Source organism: Sus scrofa, chromosome 1, assembly GCF_054392235.1.
Source record: "Sus scrofa isolate SSC_HxYL_T2T_F1_AM1 chromosome 1, Sscrofa_HxYL_maternal_Yorkshire_Landrace_v2.0, whole genome shotgun sequence".
NCBI classification, from domain to species: Eukaryota; Metazoa; Chordata; class Mammalia; order Artiodactyla; family Suidae; genus Sus; species Sus scrofa.
The window spans coordinates 245,117,762-245,136,948 of record NC_139383.1 but is presented as its reverse complement, the minus strand read 5'-3'; the positions used below and the strand labels follow the sequence as shown (position 1 = coordinate 245,136,948).

The window sequence follows — 19,187 nt, the reverse complement described above, 5'->3', positions numbered from 1 at the left end:
CCAGTGAATGAATATTTGCTTCGTTGATGGGTGGAAGATGAGCCCAGGATTGTGTAAGACCCTGTGACTCATCCTCTTTCCAAAGGAAGTTACAGTTTGCATTTTAGAGATGGGTAGTGCTGACTTAGAAGCTGTAACCCTGACTGTGTTTCCAAACCCTCAAGGTGAAATTTAATTGCTATTGTTTGGTCAACTTTATTCAAGCTCTACTTCAGTTTCAGGAAATATATTCCCTGAATTCTGTGGAGATCACTGATTAAAAAAAAAAAAGAGCATCCTGAGGTTTAGACAGATTGACATCTTTGTTGTGCTTTGCACCACCCTCCCCTCAAGGTGTGTTCCTAGTCCCTTGGCACCACTTTTTCTCTCCATAAATTCCTGGGGGCCGAGCTCTACCTGCCTCGTATAGTAGCACCTAGAGGTCAGTCGTAATTCACACTAATAATAGCTTGGCTTAAGATTCCAGCTAAGTTCCAGATTCCTTCACCCTGTGTTTTAATGCCAGACATGTAATTGAGAAATCTTCCACCCACTTGTTTAGTGTTTAAATAAATCTTTAAACTGCCTTTTTGGAGTTGGAGCCTAAAGAGAAGAGAAAAGCTAAGCTACATTTGGGTAAAATTGCCTCTTAGGAAAACATGTTTTGCAGCAGTGAACAGAGGCATTCCTGGCTTCTGCCCGAGAAGGCGTATCTCAGGGGCCACCCCTGCCGCCCCGCCCCCCGCCTGATTTTGCTTCTCATTTCTCTGTTGACCATGACTAGATTCCACTGTTGGTCTATTTAGTGGATTTGAAAATTAATTCAGCATCCTCTTTACTTGTTCTGATATTTGGGTGTTTTTCGGTCTGTTAAGTGCTAAAAGTAACATGCTGGTTTTGTGTGATGTTATCACCATGTGGGTTTTGGTTTGACTTCTGTTTTTCTACCTTTTGAAGGTCTGGAATGTGAGGCTAATTTCTTAGGATTATATTGAGGTGAGAGGCCCTTCTGTTCATGTGACTTATGTTTAGCTGTTGCACAATTGTCCCTCCCTTTACGTCTCTCTCTCTCTCGTCCCTCACCTCTTCAGAAATGGCTTTCAGCTTACCAGGTGTAAGTGCAGTTTGTCTTTTTCTTGCTCAGATAAATACTGCTTGCCTGTCGTGGTTTGTTCCTTTGCTAGGATTTTTGAATTGAGCTTTGAAGTGGCCATATTTCAGATTTACCTTTGTCGTACTTTTCATCCAGGCATTTCTCGGTTTGTACCTTTGTCCTGCATAGGAGCCCTGTTGCTGCCCAGTATGTTTACAATTTGGAAACATTTAATTTATAGAGAAAGTAGGGCCTAGAGATCAGAATCGTAAATGCCGACTTTGGCCAGGGAACCTTCTAGTGTATCAGCTAGGCCGTCTCTTCTTGTTTGCTTTGTTTAGTAATTTTCTTTCTCCTAACTATTCTAAGAAGTTCTGTATCTGCATTGTTAAAAAATGAGAATAGCCGTGTATTCACCTAAATAAGGAAACAAACAAAGTCTCCTGTCTTAATGCTTTGAAGTCCTCAGCTTGTAATTTGTTACCAAAGCCCTTCGTTGATGTAGAACTGCTGTCTTCACATAGGGCAGGGCTTGCGCCTTGATCTGCAGGTTTGCTATTTGGGAGGATGCCTGGAAGTCAAACTGGAAAAGTCCTGTGGAAGAAGTCAAGGACTTCTCAGAGGTTATGGGTTAGATGTGCAGACCCTAAAACATGTTAAAGGTAAAGCTTGTTATATTGGCAAAGAAAGACATTTTGCCCTAAGTAGGTGATGCACCCGAAGACCCTTTTTCCCCTGAAATCTTTGAATAATATGGCTCTGATTTTCTTATGACTCCACATCATAGCACCCCAGCCACCACCTTCACTGCACTAGTTCTTGAGGCTGAGAGTATCCTCCAAAATCTTAGGTTCATATTATTCTCATTTGACTTAAAGTGAGCTAGATGCCCCAGTCCTCCGCCCAGGGCTCCGTAAGGAAGCACAGGGAAGATGCTGACACGCCTGGTGTTCTCGTTCTGTGTAGGGTAGGTGACTCCATCGCACTCCTGTGACCCTCTTGCAGTGAGAGTGTCAAAGGTAGTGGAAGCTACGGTAAAGGTTAGAGCCCCGCTTCTGTGCTTGGCCTGACCTCCTACTTTCGAGCAGAGTTGGATCAGTTACTGTCTCCTGTACTGCTTCCTCTCCTCTCTAAATAATAAGCGGCGGCGAGCTGCCCCTGTGACATGAGAACCAAAGGTTGCGTCTCTATTATGCTTCGTATTTTTCTGCGTGGACTGTGCCACACGATTTCATTTACCCCCTGCCTCAGCAGTCACATTTACAGGGTACGTTTCATCAGGGCATGTTATAAAAATAGGGAACTGAGGCCCGAATAAGTTCCATATGGTCCCTACATCTTATTAGTGATTAAACTGAAACCTCATCTGGGTCTCCTCACTTCCAGGACTGTCCTATATGTTCTTCAGCACCCGGGCTCAAGGAGCCAGCTTGTCACATGTGACTCACAGCTGCTTCTACTGCAGATGGTGTCTGAGGAGGTCCAGCGTCCGCTGGGCCCTGCTGCTGGGGAAGGGCTGTGAATTTCGTGATTACCATTGCTCTCTTTGTCTTTGTTTTGCCGGTGGCCAGTTCCGAGTCTCTGGGGACTGCTTTCCCTCCTTGGGAAGCTTGGTACTACCTATTAGCCAGGACGACTGGCTAATCTGGTAGGACAACTTCGGAACATCAGCTGGCAGATCCCTGGTGGCGAGAGGATCCCCACCTTCTTGGAGCTGACTGTCCTCGCCTTGATGGAACAACCTCTCACACCTTAATCTATTGTCATTCGATAGCAAATAGCAATATAGGGCATTTGGATTCATTTACTGAGGGCCCACTGTATGCTTGCGGGCGAAGTCATCCCACCTGTTCCCGGAGGACCAGGGAATGAGACAGACAGATGTAAACGTGGGCAGAAGTCCTCAGCATGATTCCAATTTATAGGATAAGCCAAGGCCCTGGAAAGGATTCATTCAGCCTGGGGGGTTATGCAGGCTGCCTGAGGGAAGGAGGAAGGGAAGAAGTGACATGCGCTGAGGAGGAGGCGGCACTGTTCTCCGCAGGAGGGAACAGTTTGTGTGCACTGTGAAGATGTGACAGCATGCGATATTTTAGGGGATTGGCCTGTTCCGGCGGCTGCGAGTTGAGGAGACAAGACGGTCACAGGAACCAAGGCTCCTTGACACTCAGTCGTGAAGGGCTCACTGACTGCTTGAAGAGCGAGTGAAGGTTTTGATGTGAGCAGAATTCTTTTGCATACCTGGTTGTATGGCAAGAAATTTTCCATTGAAAGGGCCAGGTCCACAGGCAGCGGGGCCTTGGCCTCAGCCGTTATCTCCTGGGTCCTTGCTTCCTCGTTACTGCTTGCTGGGTCTTGCCACTGCCAGACCTGTTTCCAGAAAGCCAGCACCTCTGAACACCTGTTTTCCTTTGGCCAGAGAACACAGCATGGTTTTATTAGCAGGAGCCTCTCTGCTAGGGAAGGACAACCTGATTCCCAGCAACTCTGTCCTGATTCCCCGTTGGCAGCGCCTGTGGCAACTCTGAGTTCCTTCACTTTTGCTGTGTGCCCTGCTCCAAAGGAGTTTGATTTCATTCAGTTTTTAAATCTGTGATGTTGGAGTTCCCGTCGTGGCGCAGTGGTTAACGAATCCGACTAGGAACCATGAGGTTGCGGGTTCGATCCCTGCCCTTGCTCAGTGGGTCAAGGTTCCGGCGTTGCCGTGAGCTGTGGTGTAGGCTGCAGACGCGGCTCGGATCCCTGCGTTGCTGTGGCTCTGGCGTAGGCTGGCAGCTACAGCTCCGATTAGACCCCTAGCCTGGGAACCTCCATATGCCCCGGGAGCGGCCCAAGAAATGGCAAAAAGACAAAAAAAAAATAAATCTGTGATGTCCAGGGGGCTTTATTCCCCTCACTTCTGCCACCAGATCTCAGAATTAGCTCCTGATCTGGAGTTGATTCGAGCAGCCGAGGTAGTGGTTGGGGACTCAGCTTTCTGAGGCTCCAGGAGGCGAGTGGGCAGCCGCTAACCAGAGCCTGAGGGGCTCTTCCTTTCTGCCCCACACTTTGTCCCAAGCCTCTCCGAACGTCCTCTGCTCCCCTTTGCCTGGTGCTATCTCCCCACCTCGCCTTTAAGATTTATGAACTTGCTGATTTTCCTGGCCGCATCATTGCCTCGTGTTTTCCTGGCTGCTTCCTTGCACTGTCCTCCCTTTCCGCATTCCTGGCCCTCACACTTGTCCACTGGTCGAGATAAGAGCCCTGGATTCAGCCTAGCCTCACTTTCCTCTTTTTAAGTCACGGGTGTTTCATAACGATGCTGTCATTTCCCGAAGGCCCTTGCAGGTGTCGAGCATAGTGTAACTGTTTTGCACTTTTGCAGCTGCTGTCTCTTTTAATCCTTACAACAACCCCTGCCACCCTTATATTTTATTTTTTTTTTCTATCTCGTCAATCAGGAAACAGACGTATTATAAGCCACAGGTAGTTAAGAGACCATAGTCAGTGGGGCCATGAACCCCGGCCCCGCATTTCAGGTCCCTTTAATGCCAGAGTCTAGGCTTTCACCCTGGCTGTGACCTAATCTACTGTGTTCATTGGTCGGAAGCCCTCCTGTTGCTTTTTTCTTGAATACACACATAAATCTAAGCTTTTCACATTGTGGTATACATGAGCAAAGTGCATGTATAGCCCCGTGACTCTGCACCCAGAGCCACCCAAGAAACCCCCCCATCCCCCTTCCACTTGCCAAGGGGAACCACCACCCTGACTTCTGATACCAGAGGTGAATCCTGCCTGTAAATGCAGCCATGCCATATGCATTCTTTTGTGGCAGTCTCTCTCTCAATTCAGTCTTGATAGCTATTTATGAACGTACATTATCTGTTTATAATTTCCCCCTCCTGGTTGATCTTACTTTTCCTAGTTCTTCAGTCAGTCAAGAGGGTAAGTGTCCTTCTGGAATCTCTTTAACATGGTCACTATCAAGGTAGGTATCCTTTTCTCAAAGACATTCTGTTGTTCCTGGAGGCGGATAGGTGAATAAGTGACTCCAGGCTGTCTCCTTTGCTCCCCTGGTTGTCCCTTCCCATCAGTCTCTCTGTGAGCCCCTCTCTACCCACCCCAAAGCCTTTTGCCTCTTTCGGGTTTGTTCATTTGATGAGGCTCTCCAGCACAGCGGGCAGCGCCAGCTTCCTCCAAGGCCCCCTGTGACTGATGTATTAACATCCATATGGGTTTCCCCTGGGACAGATGAATGTTCACAGCTTCTGGCAGCAGTTCGCTGTACTGTGAATCAATTTTAAACCACCTCAGTGTGATGATCACAGACCTCCTGTGCAGTTTAAAGACGAGGACACCTGGGAGAGAGGTGGGGCTCTTCCAGAGGCAAGCATACAGCTCTCCGTCTGTCCTCTGTGCATCTATTTTAATCTGGAACATTTAACTCTGTAATAAGAAGGGTTTCAATTGAAGCAAGATAACGTTTTCTTCCAATAAAAATCTGGAATTGCTAAAAGGGGATCTGATGGAGACTGCCTACCTGGAGGTGCCCACCTTGATTTATGGCAAATGGAATAACTAACATAATTTACATCTGCTGTTATTCTCACAGCACAGAAAGCTTTAAGAGGCAAGCTCTCTCCCCACGTCAACCACCATTTTCAGAAAAGACATTCCATTTGATTGTTTTATTTTATGAACATTTAGTGGTCATTTTCTCCAGCTCCATCTCGTTATTTGCTTGTTATTCTCAGACCCAGGTCATGGTGCCTGGTATCTGAGTCATGTAACTTGCTTCTGGACCTTGAAGAGTTCTCCTAGAATGTGAATAGACTTAAACCCCAGTCTTTTTTTTTTTTTTTTCTTTTAATTTTATGGCTGCAGCTGCAACATTTGTAAGTTCCTGGGCCAGGGATTGAATCCGAGTCGTAGGATCCTGAATCCTGTGGATGGGATTCCTAACCTACTGTGCCACAGCAGGAACTCCTTAAACCCAGGACACTGATACGATCCTATTTGATTCCAACTCCAAATAAATGGCGTAGGTTCAACTAACTATAATGTATGTATGTTTAAATATCATGTGCAGCCCTAAAAAAAAAAAAAAAAAAAAAAAAAAGACAAAAATAAATAAATAAATATCATGTGGGCTTGATACGTTACTAAGGATATCAAAGGATACTGTGACATAAAAAAATAGGAGATTTAATCACAAAAAAGAAACAGATTTGCAGATGAAAATAACAAACTACTGGTTACCTGGGGGAGAAGAGAAGAGGGAGGGGCAATATAGGGGTAGGAGATTAAGAAGTATAAACTACTTTGTGTAAAATAAGGTGCAAGGATATATTGTGCAACACAGGGAATATAGCCAATATTTTATTACTGTAAATGGAGTATAATAACCTTTAAAAATTGAATCGCAACGTTCCCATTGTGGCTCAGTAGTTAACAAACCCGACTAGTATCCATAAGGACATGAGTTCAATCCCTGGCTTTGCTCAGTGGGTTAAGGATCTGGTGTTGCCATGAGCTGTGGTGTAGGTCACAGACATGGCTCAGATCCTGTGTTGCTCTGGCTGTGGTGTAGGCCAGCTGAAACAGCTCCAATTCAGTCCCTAGCCTGGGAACTTCCATATGCCTCGGGTACAGCCCTAAAAAGACAGAAGACAAAAAAAAATCGTGAGTCACTGTTATACACCTGTACCTTATGTAATATTAAATACCAACTATAGGAGTTCCCGTCATGGCGCAGTGGTTAACGAATCCGACTAGGAACCATGAGGTTGCAGGTTCGATCCCTGGCCTTGCTCAGTGTGTTAAGGATCCAGCATTGCTGTGAGCTGTGATGTAGGTCGCAGACGCGCCTCGCATCCCGCATCGCTATGGCTCTGGTATAGGCCAGTGGCTACAGCTCTGATTCGACCCCTAGCCTAGGAACCTCCATATGCCGTGGGAGCGGCCCTAGAAAAGGAGAAAAAAAAAACAAAACCACAATAAATAAATAAATAGAAAAGGAGAAAAAACACAATAAATAAACAAACAAACAAATACCAACTATACTTAAAAAAAATAGGAGATTTAGTGGTTTGGTGACATACAGGCTTTGAACTGTGGTGGTTTTTTATGTATATTCATTTCCTAGGACATTTGGTGTGGTTCCCATTGTGTGTAGTCAGTAATTCATATGAAGAGTAATGTTAAGGATTTGGGCCAAATAGCCATTTTATATTCATTATTGGAACCAGTTTACCAGGAGATTACATATCTTTTGGTAGAGGGAAGGGGAAATTCTTTTAAAAGTCTTTTCATATATTCGATATTTTTTTTTAGAAAGAAAATAATTGCATATGTTTTATTTGCAAGCCAGGAAGTGTGTGGGTTCTATGTGCAGGCAGGTAGAAACCTGATATCTTGTATCGGTTTTCAGTTTTGTGCATGCTAAGTTATTTTTCCAAATTTGAGTTAGCATTAAAATGAAAATTTAAGTTCTGTGTTAATAGCCATGGTCTTTAGAATCTGTAAAGGGACTGCAGGGTGCTAGTGATAAGTTCCAGAAAGAGCCTAGACTTATCCCAGAGGGTTATGGGAAGGAGGAAACTCTGCATATTTCATTTATTGTTTATGTGTACAGCAGACCTATAGAAAAAGTTGAATGTTAAACTTTTTTTTTTTTTTTTTTTTTTGTCTTTCTACCTTTTCTAGGGCCGCTCCCGCGGCATATGGAGGTTCCCAGGCTAGGGGTCCAATTGGAGCTGTAGCCACCAGCCTACACCAGAGCAGCGTGGGATCCGAGCCGCGTCTGCAACCTACACCACAGCTCACAGCAACGCCAGATCCTTAACCCACTGAGCAAGGCCAGGGATTGAACCTGCAACCTCATGGTTCCTAGTCAGATTCGTTAACCACTGTGCCACAACGGGAACTCCTTGAATGTTATATTTCTAAATCAGCAAGTGATGGCTTTGCATAAGAAGAAAGTGAAAGCAGTGGTCTTCAGTGTGTCTTGTTCAGATTTGGATGGGAAATAGTAGCACTTCTATGTCTTCTTTCCTCTATAAGTTCTTTTCTTTGTGCATATTTTATAGTGTCTATAATATATTAGTGCTTGAAGTTTAAATAGATCGTTAGGGAACAAGTATGCTTTACGGTTTTGGGTGGAAGCATGCACTAGGATTAGGCTTATTGGTATTTACCAATAGCTTAAATAACATATAAGTTTATCTCTCTCCGTGCCCAAGGCAGTTATCATAGCACCATAGTGCCACCAGGGCCTCTGCCTCCTATCTTAATGTTCTTCCCCTCCTTGGGAATTGATTTTCATCTTCAAAGTCACCTCGTGGCCCAGAAAGGCCGCTGGAGCTCCAATTATCTTGCTTGTAGTTCAGGTAGCAGGAAGAAGGAAGAGGAGGACAGGAATACCCCTCTTCCTCTTTTTAAACCCTTTTTCTTTTCTTTTTTATTTAATTAATAAACTTATTTTTTAGAGCTGTTTTAGGTTCACAGCAAAATTGAGTGGAGAGGACAGATAGTTTCCGTGTCGCTAAAGGCCCCCTTTCTTTTAAGTTATGAACCAAGGGCCACCTGACAGTTTCTGCCCGCATCTTACCAGTCAGAACATGAGCACAGCTGGCTAAAGCAAAGCTGGGAAATAGTCTTTTGGCTGGGAGCTTTGCTGCCTTGGTTGAAACTGGGCTCTGTGGCCAAAGATCTTGTCGAAGAGGAAACTTGAAGTCTTTGTCTCAAAGCCATTTGATGTAGGAGAAGCTCTTATTTTCTCTGAATTAGGCAAAAGAGAATTTAAGTCCAAAACTTAAAATGCTATGTTTAGAAAGCTGTTGTTGTTTGTCAGTGTTGAAGCATACTGTTTACTGTGTGTAATTATTATGAGCTAATAGTATGAGAGCTTCATCTTAAGCATCAAAAATCATCACGTTATATCACTCTAGGAAATCATACAGTTATACAAGGTACATGGAGGGAGGTATTCTGTGTTAATTTGGAAGCACATTTCACTGTTTCATAATGGGTTTTGGAGGAATGTTTTATGGAACGAAGAAGCACAATTTAAACATCTTCTAAAAAATTTAAAATATAGTTCAGTTACACCCTCGACTGTGGCTATTATTTTGTTTGTTCCATCTGCAAATACTTCAATTTATATTGATTTCAAAAGGAAATCATAGCAAGCCTCTTTCCTTTGTGCAAGTGGTGGGGGGGTGGGTAATGACTAATGGCTTTATGATAAATGTGTTTTCTCTCTCCGCTCCTGTTCTCCTCTCCTCCCTAATCCTCTCCTTTCCAAAAGTGCCTACTCCTTCCACGTTACTGCAGATGGTCAGATGCAGCCTGTGCCCTTCCCTCCCGACGCCCTCATCGGCCCCGGCATCCCCCGCCACGCTCGCCAGATCAACACCCTGAACCACGGGGAGGTGGTGTGCGCGGTGACCATCAGCAACCCCACGAGGCACGTGTACACGGGGGGAAAGGGCTGCGTCAAGGTCTGGGACATCAGCCACCCTGGCAACAAGAGCCCCGTCTCTCAGCTCGACTGTCTGGTGAGTGAGAAGGCACCGGTGCACAAGGGTAATTTCCCCCTGGAGACTCAATAAGGAAATCGCTGTCGGGGCCTGGGTTTTATTCCCATTATGAGGAAATGGAAGCCCATTCTGTTTCCTGTGTTAGCTCTTGAGCTCTCCCCACCCTCTCCCCTCAGTGTGAAGGTTTCATTTGTTGCTATTTCAGTGATTTAAATCCCAGAGTTGATGGATTTCTCTTAAAAAATATTTTCACAGTAGTTTACAGAAGCTGTCCTTGTGTGAATGTATTCAGAAGGGGGTTTCCCGTTTAATGGATGGAGCACAGCTAGGCCTGGACTCTGAGCCCTGCAATCCACTCGACTTGTAATTTCCCTACAGCCTTAGGATAAATATTGAAGAGTAAACATTTGATAACGTGGCATAAAACCATTCTGAACAGGGTCTGTGTTTTCAGGGAGACCTGGCTGGGTTTTATGATCTTAACTTCAGGAAAGAGTTAATAGATCACAGTGAAAAATCAGGGCGGTCATCAGCAGAGTGGGGGTGGGAGCAGTGCTTCCCCAAGGCACCAGTCTACCTTCCCCGAAGTGTGACAATACCGTGTTGCATTTCTGAGCATCATAGTACATGTCTCGACATATTCTCTGTGCAGTGACCACAGGATTTATGGACCATTTGCCTTTGGCCATAGGCAGACTGCAGGCCGCTCTGCTCCTGTAGGGTGTCACTTTGCTGTGGCAGCTGGTTCACTGTCCCCGCTGCCTGCCTGGCAAGTGAAATGGCAAGGGTTCCCAAGACGGTGTTTCCAAAAAAAAAAAAAGCATGATTGTTTTTGCGATGGAAAGACTCTTTGGGATAGTTCTTAGTTTATTTTTTCAATCAGATAACTTAAAAATATCTCCATTAATGAAATGTAAACATAGGGAAACATACATAAACATCGACCAACAGACTACAGTGGTAGGAGAATTTTGTAACACTTCTCTCCTTTTTTGAAATTGCGTTGCTTAATGTTTCTCTAGTCTTTGAACAACAGGCCACAGTTAAAGCATAGTAAAGACTTGACCTGTATCTGTTGAGTTAAAGGATAGCAGTTATTTCTTTCGGGGGCAGGGGGTGTTGTTTTAAGTCCCACCTCCTTTTTTAATGTGTTGTTTTTGAGAGAGATATGCCTTCTTTTATTCATTTCTTTGGCCTTTGGATTGAGAGGCTTAAATATGACAGCAGCCTCGTTACATCTTGAGAAAGCAGCTGTTTGTTAAATTCTTAGACAAGGATCCATCTGGCTAATGAAGACACAGTACAAGCCTTAGGCAGAGAGTTAAGGGTAATGAAAACCAAAACAGAGGCAGCAGGTCTGCCATTTCTATATAGTAAATAACGGAGGGTGATGAGGTCAAAGATTTATAAACGAGCTTTGAAAAGTGGTTTCTGCACGGAGAAGTACATGGGCACCTACCTTATGTCTCCTGATCCTTTGCAGTTCCGTCTACTCGGCAGGAAATTGGGCATCAGAAGCAGTTCTGGGTAACCACACATGCCTGAGCAACCCTGGGTGTTTGTTTACTGCTTCTAAAGAGCCAGTGGCCATCAGATCCTGATCTTTATCACAAGACTCGTGCTTTGCTAGTGTCCATGCAATACCACTTTTTTAAGTCAACAGCCAAGATAGCAGTTGGAGAAAATGGCATTGTGACTGCTTGGTCATGCATTATAGCAATTAAATTATGTTTATTTCACAGAACAGGGATAACTACATCCGTTCCTGCAAATTGCTCCCTGATGGCTGCACTCTCATAGTGGGAGGGGAAGCCAGTACTCTGTCCATTTGGGACCTGGCGGCTCCCACCCCACGCATCAAGGCAGAGCTGACATCCTCGGCCCCCGCCTGCTATGCCCTGGCCATAAGCCCTGACTCCAAGGTCTGCTTCTCCTGCTGCAGTGATGGCAACATTGCCGTGTGGGACCTGCACAACCAGACGCTGGTGAGGTGAGCAGAGGTGGTTTCCCAAGGGGAGGCTCCCTCCCGGAGTACTTGGGCCAGAAGGCCCCCTTTTATTCCTACTTCTCTGGCTGCTGCCCTCAGGCGCTCAGCCCACGCATTAAGAGCCTACCGTATGCCAGGCTTGGAGTTAGGAATAAAAAGATGAAACCGTGTCACCGTCCTCATGGGGCTGGGGCTTACGGTCTTGCTGCTGTGCTTGGATGTCACTCAGACTTTATATTTCCTTCCCTCATGTTCTCATTCTTCAGCCATGTACAGATGCCAGGTTTGTTTAAAAAACATTCCTGCCTCTTGCCAAAGGGTGGCATACCATAAATTAGATGGAGGTACCAAAGGTCTTCAATACTAGATGTTTTTGGCTTTGCTTAGACCCTCCTATGTGAAAACAGGAGCCAAGTGATAAAAGAATAACAGAAAATCAACAAAAGAACATTAGAAGAGGAGATTCCATGAACTTTACCCACAAAATGGTTTAAGAGTATCGAGTGTTTCTCAATAACTAAATAATCCCTGTCCAGGTGTCATTTTATCCAGGAGCAAGCCCAGCTGCCTGGAATCTACCACCTTCTCCTTGGCTTTGGTCAGCTCACCCCCTCTGGCAAAGGGAGCACTCACATTAACAGTATTAGAGAAAAGCCTTTAGAAAAGGAAGCATTGGAGTTCCCGTCGTGGTGCAGCAGAAATGAATCCGACCAGGAACCATGAGATTGGGGGTTCGATCCCTGGCCTCAATTAGTGGGTTGAGGATCCAGTGTTGCTGTGGGCTGCGGTGTAGGTTGCGGACGCGGCTTGGATCCTGCATTGCTGTGGCTCTGGCATAGGCCAGCAGAAACAGCTCTGATTGGACCCCTAGCCTGGGAACCTCCATATGCTGCAGGCACAGCCCTAAAAAGACAAAAGACAAAAAAAAAAAAAAAGGAAAGAAAAGAAAAGGAAGCACGAAATTAAACATCTAAGGCAGAACAGGCATGTGTTTCACCCTTCTGTGTCACCTTCACTCAGAAACATGGTTCTTGACACAGTTTTAGACACATGAGTCAGCAGGGCTCCTCCAGTGCTTCCGCGCCCATAGCTGGAGGGAAGGGACGGATTAGGGAATTCATTTTAGCAGCTCACTCTTTCTTCAACCTCATCTGTAGAAATCCAGTAAGTGTCACTGGGCCAGGCTCTGCCCCTACGTGAGGGTGATGGCGCAGGAGTTATTTTTCTTGTTGCTCACTGGGCAACTTAGAATGAGCAAAATGGACAGATGGACAGATGGAGCCAGAGCCAACAGCCTTTTCAAACTTTGAGCCTAGCAAGTGTTGGGCGATTTTTCTTTTCTTTCTTTTTTTTTTAATTTAATAAAACCACTTCCAAAATATTAATTCAGAGTGCTTTTTTCAAATGTTAATCTCTTTAACCCTAGTTGCTTCTTCATTGCTGTTATCCTGATTTTATCATGGAGGAGCTGTGATAGGGCCCAGGCACCCATCTCCATTGGGTGTGCTCTGAACTTCTCTCTTTGCTGACCGCCAGGGTCTCAATACCTGATGGCTATGACAGAGTCCTGCTTCACAAATCTCAGTTTGGACTAGCCACACGTGGCTAGTGGCTACTTTGTGTGACATGACAGGGCAATGCAGAGTCTACTGTTTTTTTTTTTTTTTTTTTTTTTTTGTCTTTTTAGGACCACACCCACAGCATATGGAAGTTCCCAGGTTAGTGGTCGAATCAGAGCTGTAGCTGCCGGCCTGCACCACAGCCACAGCAATGCCAGATCTGATCTGCATCTTCGACCTACACCACAGCTCGAGGCAACACCAGATCCTTAACCCACTGAGCAAGGCCAGGGATGGAACCCACACCCTCCCAGATACCACTTGAGTTTGTTACTGCTGAGCCACGACAAGAACTCCCTTAATATCTTGCATCTGCTGTGACCCAGAGGAGCCTGAGGACAGCACCGAGATAGGTGGATACAGGGATGGAGAAATACCCACCGGGTGCTTAAGTCAGCAGAGAAAAATTTCTATATTCAAGGAATCAAAGTATTTCCTGAGTTCCAGAGGTAAAAGGAATTCGGAAGATGAAATGAAGAGGGAGGTCCCTGGGTTTCAAACGCTATTTGAAGGCAGAAAAGCAGCAGTTTGGAAACGGGTGGGGGGAGTGTGCGGCTACTCCAGGCCTGGGGGACCAGAGGGGAAGCCTCAGAAGGAGAGTTGGGTGCATGGAGGAGAGGACCAGGTGGAAGTTCTGAATGGTTTTCAGAGGTGACTTTTTTTTTTTTTTTTTTTTTTTTTTTTTTTTGCTTTTTTTAGGGCCACACTCCCAGCATATGGAGGTTCCCAGGCTAGGGGTCAAATTGGAGCTGTAGCCACTGGCCTACACCACAACCACAGCAACACCAGATCTGAGCTGTGTCTGTGACCTATACCACAGCTCACGGAAACCCTGGATCCTTAACCCACTGAGTGAGGCCAGGGATTGAACCTGGGTCCTCAAGGATCCTAGTCAGATTCATTTCCACTATACCACTATGGGAGTTCCAGAGGGGCTGTTTTTGATGTGGCAGTTCACATCTTATCTCTGAATTCAGGGCACTGGGGTTGCTCTTGTCTTACCCTCCATGCCCTTTAAATTTTGGACTCAGCTTTCAAGATTGCCGCTCTGTGAGAAGGTAACAGGAAGGGGAGGCACTGGAAACTTTTCTCTGGGTGTTGAGGTTCCCACGAAGTACTCCTGGATGCTGCCTGCTTTGCCGTCCTCTTCAGGCCTCCGAACACCTCTCTCTGGTTCCCGGCTCTCCCCTGCCAGCTCCCTCTTGGCATGGACCAGACCAGACTCATGACCCCCAACCTTCTGGCCCTGTGGTGGCTTACCTCCCCCTGCCCCCAGCAAGCCCCACCTGGGACCTGGCAGAGCACCTGCGCCCGGCAGATCCTGGTTGGTCGCTTGTTCTGGGTGGTGGTTTTTGACCAAAGCACAAGGATCCTCTTTAAGAGAACAACAGCCTTGTGCTCAGCTTCGAGGCCACGCTGTGCCAGAGGCCGGTCCCAGCAATCAGCTCCGTCTCTGCTCTGCGCCTCTGAGTCAGGAGGCCGGCATGCCCCTTTGTCTCTGCGAGTCCACATTTCCTAATGCGGGTCTCTTTCTAGTAGAGAAAGCGAGGTTGAGTAAATACATGAGCTCATGCTTTGTTGGCAGGAAGGGCATCGCTGTGTTATTCACTCATGGAGACAGGAGTGCTTCTGGGCCCTGAGCTGGTAATGTGGTGATTCAGGCCCACGTGGTTAAAGGCCAAGCCTGCCTCTTTCTGGGAGGAATACACTTGGGATTCTGTGTGTTTGCCTTTTTCCCTCCCCCCGTCTTTTCACACTTAAACACTTTTCCAGACCTGGGAGGAATTTTTCGTTCCAGACGAATTTGTAAGAATAGCTCTAGGAGCGTATTTAACTTCTCCTGTGTGGTGACCTAAAACGGCATTCAGTTTCTTCAGCACTTGGATCCTGAAAAAAGAAGAAAATCTGCAGGTGCTGTTTCCTCTCCTCCTCAGGGGAAGGTTGGTCTGATCTTGCACATCAGCAGACACTGAGGAGATGACACATGCTCGGCAGGTCCAAAACCAACAACACAACAGTGTTTACCCTGAGCCCTGGCAGGAAATCGTTATTCAATCTGGTTTGTTTTATCAGGCAATTCCAGGGCCACACGGACGGGGCCAGCTGTATTGACATTTCTAACGATGGCACCAAGCTCTGGACGGGCGGCTTGGACAACACAGTCCGGTCCTGGGACCTGCGTGAAGGGCGGCAGCTGCAGCAGCACGACTTCACCTCCCAGGTGTGGGCTTGTTCTTCCCTGTGCAGCCACCTCCCCCCTCCCATCCCCAGCACAGTAGTAGCCAGACAAACAGTCTGGGCTCTAATTTGAGATACATACACACAGACCCCAGAAATCACCCCCAAATGCTTACAGTGTTTTAAAATTGCTGTGGTTTAAACAACCTGTGGGTTGTTTTAGTGGTATATGAGTTTGCTTCAGGAATCTGCGCCTGGAAGAACATACAGGGTCTGATCTGCTGTCCATCTTCTCACCATCTAACATGGGGTTGAGAGATGAGATGATGATTTGGTCCACATCGAAATGGACCTTGAAAAATATGCAGTGATAATCATGATAGCTCTGAGAGTTAATTTATTTCACATACATCAGGCATCTCAGTGGATGCCCGTCTTATTACTCATCCCTTAAAAACTGGGCTCATGCCTGCCCAGATTTATGGAGTTTTGAAATGGCATAAAAATGGTAACTTTGATTGTGGATTGTGGAGATGATTTACATGTTGAATGTCTGACTCTAGGCCTGTTTGGGGAAAGACAGGGCATGCCATTTTAAGTGCTTTCTGATGGTGGAATTGTTCTTTTTATCATCGCTTATTTCCTTACTTTTTTGGGGGTAATAAAAGTAATTCCACTCAGAAAAATAGGACAGAAATGGAAAGCAACTATACATGCAACTAAATTTCATGGCCCTGTCAAAATTTTGTTGAGTCTCTCGTGTTCCAGCCCTGTTCCTGTTATGGGTAAGATCCTATTTTTGGTCTGCCCTTTTTTTTTTTTTAACTTCTCGTGGAGAATTTCAAATATATATGAGAGCAGAAAATGTTTAAGCATATGTAAAAGTCCAAACCACAAATCCCATATGCCCATCACCCAGCTTCAACAGTTACTAGCACATGACCAGTCCTGTCTCATTGGTTTTCCCTGCCCCCAAACAGTGGATTATTTTAAAGTAAACCCCAGACATCATATTGTTTTGTCCCTACATAGTTCTGATAGTGTCAGTAAAAGACAAGGAGTCTTTTCAAACAAAATACATGAGTAGTGTTACGAAGAATAATTTCTTAATTATTTTTTATTTATTCATTTTGTCTTGTAGTTTTAAAAGCAAAGTATAGTTGATTTACAAGGCTGTGCCAATTTCTTCTGTACAGCAAAGTGACCCAGTCATACATATATGTTTTCTTTATTCCTTCTAATTATTTCATAAAGGTGATCAGCACTTGCCTTATCTAGATTGGGTTGCTTATCCCATAGACTTTACCACACAGTTTGAAGTTTGCTTGTTCCATCCTCCTGTTTTTTGTGGGGTGTTTTTGTTTGTTTGTTTTTGTTTTTTTGGCTTTTTGTTTTGTTTTTTGCTTTTTAGTGCTGTATCTTGCAGCATATGGAAGTTCCCAGGTTAGGGGTCGAATTGGAGCTGCAGCTGCCAGCCTATGCCACCGCTACAGCAACCGTGGATCCAAGCTGTGTCTGTGACCTAAACCACAGGTCACGGCAGTGCCGGATCTTTAACCCACTGAGTGAGACCAGGGATGGAACCCACATCCTCGTGGATACTAGTTGGGTTCATTACCGCTGAGCCACGACAGGAACTCCCCATCCTGTTCCTGCTAGTTTTCCTCCCTTTTTTTTTGTCTGGTCACTTCCTAAGTTCATTGGGCAAAACACTCAGCGAGCCTCTTCTGCTTCTTATAGATATTCTCCCTTGGTTATTGCCCAACCGGAGAATGGCTGGCTGTGGGCATGGAGAGCAGCAACGTGGAAGTTCTCCACGTGAACAAACCCGACAAGTACCAGCTGCATCTCCATGAGAGCTGTGTGCTGTCCCTAAAATTTGCTTATTGTGGTGAGTTCAACTGAAAGGAAACCGGAGGATGCTGATGGCCTGAATGGAAAATACTTCTACAAAAATACAGTGGAGATCATATCTGGAAAAAATGTTCTCTGAGCAGCTGGATGCAATAATTCTATTGTCTTAAAATGTCCCTCAGAGCATAGCGATGTCGGTTTCAGTCTGTTTCCCTAATTTGAGAAAAGTCAGCAGGCAATAAAATTGCCTAATACAGGGTTTTGACACATGTTTGTTTTTAGTGGGGAGAGTCAAGGGTGTGGGTGGGGGGCACTTAGTTACCAGTCTGAGAGGGGTGGGTGGGATGTTGGAGGAGAAGGGAACAGGAGCAGAGGAGGTGGCAATGGACTGGCCAGAATGAGGAACCCGTGGTCAGAGAAGGAAATGTTTAGCTGCACCCAGGCCATTATACTCTTCAGTGAAGATAATGAGGGAGGAAGTTCATGGGGAGTTAAATATTTGTTCCCGAGATGGATGGATGGATGGATGGATGAGTAGCTATCACATGTTAACCACATTCTATGTTCCATATATCCTGTCTGCTATTTTACTTAGATTTGTCATCTCATCCTTCCTGGTCCCGTTTTTATCCTAAAGAGAGTAAAGGGAAACAACTTCACTGATGGACTATTTGAGGACCCACTGCATGCTGGGTGTGAGGCTACCTGGCTGATGGCTGATGGGGCTGACATGGTCCCTGCCACCACTTTGGTTAAACCCAGGATTATAGCTGGTTCACACTGGAGCCCAAATTTAAAACCTGCTCTTTCTACTCATGTCATAGCCCAACCCCTTGCATGTGACAGTTTATGATTAAAAAGGCTCTAATTTAAGTCGATGTAGCTAATGTATAGCAAGGATTATGATCTTGTTTAACCACATGTTCCTTTGCTAATTCTAGGTAAATGGTTTGTGAGTACTGGAAAAGATAACCTCCTCAATGCTTGGCGGACCCCCTATGGAGCTAGTATATTCCAGGTAAGTCGGTGCTCTTTATCTAGAATGACAGTTGGACCACAGTGTTCCCGATGGCTCCAGAAGTGAAGATGCAGGGCCCCCGACTATGTCTGTTCCACATTAAACACATGTCCATTGTTTTCTCTCTTCCAGTCCAAAGAGTCCTCGTCCGTGCTCAGCTGTGACATCTCTGTGGATGATAAGTACATAGTCACTGGCTCAGGGGACAAGAAGGCGACAGTCTATGAAGTCATCTACTGAAAACATTATGTGGTTTAACGTTTATAGTTGAATTGGGCCAAAATGTTTTGAATTTGTAGGAATAGAAACGTTGTAACTTTAAGAAACACAAAAACCTGTTTCCAAGCCTTGACACAAAACAGTACTTTGCGTCTACAAAGAGGAGGCAACAGCACATCAGCAGGCCACCCGTCTACCAAGACCAAATGGAGCGCCAAGGCAGGGTGGACAGAGGGGCAAGGATTGCGGCTTGAGGAATGGAGCCTGCCGACCAGGGCAGGGTCCATCCTTTTCTTCTGTGTGATCTGCTGAGATCAACTTTCTGTTCCTTGCGATTCCCTGGCTGCCCACCCTTGGTAGAGCAGTGGTGTCTCCAATGAAACTTGTTTCCTGGTTTTGCATCTTGTGAAATGTTTTTTTGTATTTTTGTTGAAGGTTAAACATTTGTATAAATTGTAAATATATTTGGTTTATTACAGTAAAGGCTTTAGTACCAATAAGTGGTTTCTCTTCTCCTTTGTTGTTTTTATCAATGCTATGGAATCATTGGTGTGGGTTCTATCCTAAGCAAATTTTAGACATGTGCAGAGGAACTTTTCAAATGCACTTTGTGTTTTATAAATGTATTTGGTCACGGACTCCCACTGCACTAGAACCTAATTAACACTTCTGGGTTACCAGGAACTCAGAACTAGGGACAATGAGTAACTGAAGCTTT

General features: G+C 45.4%; 1 protein-coding gene across 9 annotated transcripts in view; it reads left to right on the top strand.

The window, feature by feature from the left end:
- The window catches only part of TLE1 (TLE family member 1, transcriptional corepressor), a 92,490-nt gene extending 73,521 nt beyond the window's left edge, over window positions 1-18,969 (top strand). For all 9 annotated transcript variants that reach the window (XM_021065298.2, XM_005660179.4, XM_003480540.5 and 6 more), the window contains 6 exons: window positions 9,363-9,612; window positions 11,337-11,584; window positions 15,274-15,421; window positions 17,119-17,269; window positions 18,174-18,250; window positions 18,383-18,969. In XM_021065298.2, coding sequence (XP_020920957.1) covers window positions 9,363-9,612; window positions 11,337-11,584; window positions 15,274-15,421; window positions 17,119-17,269; window positions 18,174-18,250; window positions 18,383-18,490 — 982 coding nt within the window. In that variant the 3' untranslated portion in view covers window positions 18,491-18,969. The remainder of the gene's footprint in view (window positions 1-9,362; window positions 9,613-11,336; window positions 11,585-15,273; window positions 15,422-17,118; window positions 17,270-18,173; window positions 18,251-18,382) is intronic.
- Window positions 18,970-19,187: the final 218 nt, after the last annotated feature.